General features: G+C 42.1%; 1 protein-coding gene across 2 annotated transcripts in view; it reads right to left on the reverse strand.

Moving 5' to 3' along the window:
• Positions 1 to 1178: 1178 nt before the first annotated feature.
• LOC102375127 (solute carrier family 22 member 5) overlaps positions 1179 to 7616 on the reverse strand; it is a 55408-nt gene continuing 48970 nt past the window's right edge. For both annotated transcript variants that reach the window (XM_025204039.1, XM_025204040.1), the window contains 3 exons: positions 6583 to 6765; positions 5276 to 5411; positions 1179 to 3416 (listed from right to left, as the gene is read on the reverse strand). In XM_025204039.1, the coding sequence (XP_025059824.1) occupies positions 3329 to 3416; positions 5276 to 5411; positions 6583 to 6765 (407 nt within the window). In that variant the 3' untranslated portion in view covers positions 1179 to 3328. The remainder of the gene's footprint in view (positions 3417 to 5275; positions 5412 to 6582; positions 6766 to 7616) is intronic.

Consider the following 7616-nt stretch of genomic DNA (forward strand, 5'->3'; position numbering starts at 1 on the left):
TTTTTGAAGTCTTTACAATAATAGCAGATTGGAGTATACAGTACTTCTGGATGGCTCCACCATGGAACTCAACCCTGTGCCTCAAGATGTTTTTATGTTATGCCCAGAGGAGTCTCTCTAGTTTAGAGGATGATTCACATAAAAAGGAGGAAAGAAAGAATGGAGCATTTCCAAGAAGTCTGGATTTGTCAGGAGTCAGAAGATCCTATCCCAATCAACATAATGGCCCCAATCAATGATCCTATTCCTTTCACCACCTAAAACAAGGTGAAAGGCAAACCATGTCTTTAAAAGACCACGATTGAGATTGTGTCCTGATATACAGTACTTTAGGTCTGAAAGATTCATTCTGAACACTTCATGTTCAAAGGTTAGATACAATGGGATGCTACCAGAACATCCTGCATGCATCTACAGCTGGGCTTAGTCCCCCACTAAACATTATTGACTTCTCACTGATCTCACTGACAACAGTTTAGGAGGGAATGCGTTGGTTAGATTTTGAGTTCGTATCCTCTAAAATTGGTGCATCCTCTTGCATGTAACCTAGAGGACCTACAGATTTAGACAGTATAATAACACAGAACCCCCACACTAACACCCAATATTAAATACCCATGCACCTAACAGAGGCACAAAGGAAGGTTTTCCATTTTTTAGAAGACCAGCAGGGAGAAAGAGGCATGTTTTGACATCAGAAAGCCATATTACTGGTTTAACATATCTGCACTGGCAGCAGAATTGGGAGATTTTTCAAGTCAGCTGGTTCAGTCAATACTCTTAAGATTGCTTAATGAACTGTGGAGCATCAAAAAAATTTCAAGAAAGAAAATTGTCTTCAAGTAACAAAATAGAATAAATCAGTGGGAAAAGCAAGTGGTAAATAAAGTGTTAATAATATGTTAGATCTTGGCCAAGAATTGGTTCTAATTTTAGAATATGCATCAGCTGCAAGAACATGTGCAATAAGACCTCTTTTGAAACAATGCCCAACAACCTCACGCTCAGGAAGAGATTATAGGAATACAGTAAGCCAGTTATATAAGTAGAGTCATTATTGAGAACCCACAACTGATGTTTTTCACTTCAAACTCTTGTGGCTACCAGCCTTTTGCTGTAAAGTACAGGAAAAAGTATGCTTTCATATGCTGCAGCCCATGTCAATTTAGAATGGATAATTTTTTTTTATTTAACAACACATATTTCCACTAACTTTTAGGATATCATTGAGATTAGATTTGTCTGTTTTATAATGAATGCATAAAATGGGCACAGAAATGGCAAATTATACCATGCAAGAGCAAGCTTTAGAATATTTCAAAGGTTTTTATTAAACAAGGCCCATATTAAGGGGGACTCATGGTTCATGCATGGTCCTGTTACGCAGATTTGCCATGCTGAGGCCATTGTGTAATCTGGAGTGAGGCTTTAAAACGTTCACTTTAGGTTGACCACATTGTGCACTAGCTTCAAGTCATACAGCATGCTATAAAATGCAATTGCCAGGAATGCACCACTGTCAAGAAAATAGCAGCCCTCTGAATCAGCTGCATCTAACTGGTTACAGCACATGGAAACATATTTAGATTCTTGCCCCACCCTCCAAAGACCCACACAATGCAACATAATCCAGCCTCAAGGGCACAGAAATAGTCTCATCTATGATACATTAACACTGGCCAACTTCTGGCTACACGTTTATAGGTACAGACAGGAGGAACTAGACAATCCAATTGCTTACAGTATATACATGTGCATGTGAGAAGGTGAGACAAAAGGGGAGGGTCTACACATTCTCCTATAAGGCAGGAAGTAGTGCACCAAAACTGCTGCTACAGCATGATCACCAGGGTAAAGGAGCAAGAAATCCTGGTTATCGAAATGTTTAGCAAAAGCTAAATAAAAAAAAAAAATGGAAAAAAACCCAGTAGTAAAACATAAAATGTTTGTAAACGGCATTAGTAGCTTTGATTATAAAAAGGTTAGATTCTATTTATTAAACTATAAAAAGTACCACAGAATGTCCCCAATAGATTCATCTCAAACTTTTCCAGCCAAAAATACTGCACCTTCAGAATTGTGCAAAATGAGAGACAGAGAAAAATTTTCCTGAAAGAAATACAGATAATACCTAGACAGCTTCTGTGATAAAAAGAATTGTTTCTTGGTATTATTTTCATCATGATTTCTTGTTTTTTTGCACTTTTATTTAAATGTCATGGATTTCATGATACTTATAAGAAAACAAGTTCACATAAAATGATGCTATTGGCACCTAGGTCAAGCACAAGAGGCTAAATTTTACTCTCAGTAACACCCATGCAGTTCCACTGCCTTCAAGTCAGTGTAGCCACACAGATGTAAAGGAGACAAATTTAGCCATCAAATGGAAAAAATGACAAAAGGGAAATAAAAAAAATCTCGTGAAAACAGACATTTGTTTGCTCCCTAAACCAAACTGCACTAAGGGTTTAAGACCAACTTAAAGGATTAGCTTGTAATGTATCCTAGAAGTAAAACAAACAAAAAAAAGATAAAACCTATTTGCATTGTTTAAAATAAATGTATGAATCTGGAAAAAAAACCACATCCCAATATCAGGTGTAAACAAATTCACCCTGTGGCCATGTTAAAAAGGTATTTGACATGCAGTGTACTACCAAAATGTAACTAGTGCAAACTCTTTGCATTAGAAAATGCATTCCAGCTAAGATAAAACACAGTTTTCAAATTTGTTTCTCAGCGTTTTCCTTTTTTTCCATGCCTGAATTTGTTCAGAAATGTGTCATGGACATAGCATCCTCTGTGAAAATGTATACCATTATAAAACTGCCAAACCAAATGTTTTTGCAACCTTTATCCTTTAAGTCAGCTTTTTGCTCTGGAATGATGGTGTCTGTCTGTCAAGCAATCACTGGCAGTCTTTTGGCATCTTTTGTTACTAATTAGTAAGAGTTGGCAAGTTTTAACTCTTGCTGATATGCAGTATGTTGTGTGAAGGTTCCCTAAGGACTGAAGTCACTCCAGACCTCATCTTCAAGCACCTTTGTACACAGAGTTTCCTCATTATCTGAAGATGCAGACTCTGACTCTGTCGATCCCATAGTGCTCAGTGTAACTGACATATTAAACAAATGCTGATGGAGATTTCAGGGAGGGACCTACAGTATTTGTGTTCATATAAAATGGAACCTACTGAAAACTGTGTTTAATAAATAAGTTTATAATTACAGGAAATGAAATGTTGCCACTAGCACTTTCTGGTAGAAAAATTAAAGAAAAGTCTCTCTACTTTTCAGTCCATCATGAAGTATGCAGTGTAGATACATCAAACAGCTGTGCTTTTAAGAATCACGGGACTTTCTTCTTCATCCTTTGAAACCCTTGGACCACTAGATGAATGTCTGTATTTGATTCTGTAAAAAATGGAAAAAATAACTGATAATACAACACTCCCAAAAGAAACATCCTCTGAAATCCCAGTTAGTTTGTCTGTAGGAATTCTGATTCAGGAACATAGGCATGTGTCTGACTTTAAAATATCCCATTGACTTTAACGGGACAAATCACACCTTAGGCTATAAACGGATGTCACCAAATGAAGACAGTCAGCTGTGCTGGGGTATCCTAGAAAAAAATGATCCACTTCACTGGGTGACACAGTTGTCACCAATTATCCACCGGTTCAAGCCCCTACTGCTCCTGAGGCGCAGTTCTGCAGGACAACTGCAAACAGGGGAACCCACTGTCACATCCCAACTTGGGATGCACCTCTGTCCACCCAGGGCCATAAAAATGTGCTATGAGTGTCTAAGGAATCCCCTGCCAGGCAATTCTTAGGGTGTGCATCTGTAAGCAGGGAACCTGCAGTATTCACCATGGGAATCTCCATCCTTCTTGGGGCACATCTCTGCAAACAGGGGGAACCTGGGCAGGCGCCCCCAGGGCTTCAGGGACCCTGTCCTGTGCACCCTAGGAAGGACTCCAGTGTGTGAAGGACAAGTCCCTGAAGACCCGGGGCAGTTCAAGACTGCAGGCAGCTCTGGACTGCTCTGCCCTCCCACCATAAAACAAACAGACACCTGCTGCAAAAAAAGCAGCACAATTTTATACCACTTATATATTGTGGCCACAAATTCTGTGGTGCAACAAGAGGCATGGATGTCTGTTTGCTAGACCTTTGCGCCACCACACAATTTGTATGGCAGCACAAAGGAGCCATTTGTTACAAGCCTTAAAGTCACACACATGGTTAAGTATCTTCCCGAACTGGGACCACAGTGAAGCCCTGAACGCCCTCGTGCCTACCTGGTTGTTTGGGACAGGCCACCAGAGAAATGCTAACCTACCAAAAGACAACGGCTCTGCCCACAGGCATGTCCAGCAATTAGGGAGAACAAAGGGGTGACAGCTGTCCTGAGTAGCCTGGAGTGTGCCTCTTAGTGCTTCTCTCATATTCTCAGCTGTAGGAGAGCCCAAGCATTATATTGGGCTGCACATTCTGGGATGCTAAGGGACATCTTCTCAGAGCCCTGTTAGTTCCACAGATTGAAAGTGTTTTGTACTTGACTGAAACCCAGGTGACTTTCCAAAATAAGCACATCAGGAGAATTTGGATAATGCATTTCTATATTGGGGAAGACTTTCAAACAAACCAACCTGACTAATCAAAACCATCTGATCTAAAAACAATGTCACCTTATGTACTCAGGTGTCAATGCTACTTTTGTTAAGAGCCTTAAAATATGGTTATAATTCTTAAAACTATGTGAAATGGCTTACTTTTAAACACAGAGGCTCTTTATGTAAAATGTTGCTTGCATTAAACACAGCACTGGAAGCTGTGTTGAAAACAGGAAGTTCAAAGAACTGCAACTGTAGAGCCAAATTCTTCCTTTAAGGAAACCTATCCAAAGCCTGCCCTGCTCTCCAAGTAATGAGCTAATAGTTGTTTCCTGTATATTTAATCCTAACCTCTTGACCACTTCTTTTACTTTACTCTAAACTCCATCCACTTCGTGAGCAACTGTCAAGCAGCAACAAGTGTTGCATGTACAGCCCATCAGTCAGACACCATCTCGACTCTTAACTCCATTAATATCACGAGAGTAAGTCTGACCCGTTCTATTGCGTATTTCTTTTTTCTTGAAGGTTTCTCATCTGCCTGGCACTTACTATGCAGCTGGAATAAAACAGCTAGGAGGCAGCTTTATGAAGGTATTTATCACGCATGTTAGTGGTTTCCTAAGAAAGTAGAGTAGAAAACAACCTTTACCCTTTAACCAGCAGCATCTGCTCAATGGTGTCTGGGAGAGGAATACCATAACTTTCTGGGAGAAAGAGAGTAAGGATTCCTGTCAGCACAGTCAGGCTTCCCATCAGGATGTATGGCAGGAATCTGTCATAAGCACCTGGTAAAACACAGGACATGCCAACATCAGGTATACAGTATTGTCAAACCCACCATGCCAAAAATCACGAGACAAAAGAAAAAAAAATCAAGAGATTGGCACGTAAATCGTGAGATGCTAGTTTTGAAGTGTGTGCGTGTGTGTGGGTGGGGGGGGGGGGGGGGGCGGTGTTATTTGTGAAGGTGTTGAGGGCTGTGGGTGTGTGTGTGGGGTTTGGAGCCTGGAGAGGTAGAGTCCCCACACACCCTGGCAGGATGTGGGGTACTGTGGGTCAGGAGTGAGAAGCAGCAGCAGGGCTGGGCAGGCTGTGGCTTGGGACTGAGGAGCAGACAGACAGACAGAGACAGATGCACAGAGACAAAAACACAGACAGCACCCCGCTGGTAAATTGAGGGGAAGGGGCAAGGGGAGAGGGAGACTGAGGATCCTGCGGTGAGGAAGGGAGTGGGGCAGGGGCAAATGGGGCCCAGGGCTGGGGCACATCACCCAGAGGTGCGGAGGAAAAGGGGAGCACAGCTCCCCGCAGCAGTGCACCCCATCAGGGACGTCATGGTGGCATGTGCCCCTGCAGGGCAGAGGCAGACTGCCTGCTGCAGGCTAGGACTCTGTGCCCCGCTGCCTTTGCCCTGGGAGCTCAGCTGTGTGATGCCATTGCTACCCCGCCAGCTGTGTGATGCCATTGCTACCCCGCCAGGTGGAGAGGAGATGTGGAGTGTGTTGCTACGCATGGTGCATCCTCTGCCCACCTGGCGGCAGGAGACACACTGGGGTTGTGTGACTGGGGTTGGGTGGCTGAGCTCCTCAGGCAAGGGCAGCAGGGTCCAGAGCCCAGCCCGCAGCAGGCAGCCCACCTCTGCCCCATCACTGAGTCCTAAACTTCCAAATGAAACAAAGCATTCAGTGGTCCTAGGATTTCTAAATGCTTTCTGAGTTGAGGTTACCCAGAACAAAAAGAGTAGAAGTTGCTGGGATTCCACTGTAGCATGTTTGCTAGCTAACCTAAGATAGATATACAAGGGAACTGCCTGGATTTTATGAAGCAAGATGAAGGAATGGCCATGAAAATATGTTTAACCCAGTTCACTGGAGCAAAACTCAATCTATCCATGCACTTGTATTTTGTCTCCAATGCTACGCCACTTGGGGGGAAATACAATAACCAGAATCTTACCAAGGTACACAAAGTATGGCGAGAGGATGCTGCCCAACCTGGAGGCCATGGAACTTGCTCCAACTCCCATATTCCTCACAACTGTTGGGTAGAGCTCAGCAGTGTACACATAAACCATTGAAAAGGCAGACGTGATTCCAAATTTCCCAAACATGACCAGGATAATGGACATGATCTGAAGAGCTGAAATAAAGATCCGAAAAAAAAGCATAAGCACAGTGGCACATCACCAGGTTTGTTAGTTCAAGAGTTATTTTTACATTTTCTCTTGCATTAATCCCTGGTGTGTATGGGATTTGGAGTTTTGTGCGCCAACTTTGTTAATTTGTTTAAACCCAGGTTCTTGATAAAACAGATTTGCTTTTCTCACGAGGATATCTAGCTCTTCAAAAGTTAAGGACTGAGACGAGAGCCCTTGAGAAATAAAGGACTGGAAAGGACCTTGTGGGCTACCGAGTCCAATCCCTCACTATTACAGGCAAGTTTTAGATAATCCACTTCATGAATTGATCAAAACCCTTCTTAGAATTAGTTGAATTTTTGACCTTGCTGCACCTTTTTGAAGTCTGCTCTGAAGGGTAGAAACCTTATCAAGAAGAAGAAATGTTAGCAATGTATTTCTAGGGCCTTCCTTCAATCCTAACTTGTGGAATGAATTCTGTAATGAAAACAGATCATGCCTCAGTCCAGTTGGCTTAAAAGCCAGGAAACAAAAAACATAACCACCCCTGATCCTCTGAGGATAAGATGGTTTGGATTTTAGTTGATTGTTTATTTGCAAAATAGGTGCACATGCTATGACTGATAAGAACCTGCTCAGAGTCAAAACCACTAAGGGAAAAACAATGGTGGCAATTTTACTGTACCAAGCATAGAGATCTAAAGTGATGGGACTCCAAGTGCACAGTGTCTTCCTTCAAAAATATTTAACTGCCAAACGTTCCCTTAAAAAACAGCACCACACATTTACTTTTCAGGCCTCTGCTTATCACAGACTAATACAGAAAATAATTGACAAATGGTCCCAATTCTCT

The sequence above is a fragment of the Alligator sinensis genome, unplaced genomic scaffold (assembly GCF_000455745.1).
Source record: "Alligator sinensis unplaced genomic scaffold, ASM45574v1 scaffold135_2, whole genome shotgun sequence".
Classification (NCBI taxonomy): domain Eukaryota; kingdom Metazoa; phylum Chordata; order Crocodylia; family Alligatoridae; genus Alligator; species Alligator sinensis.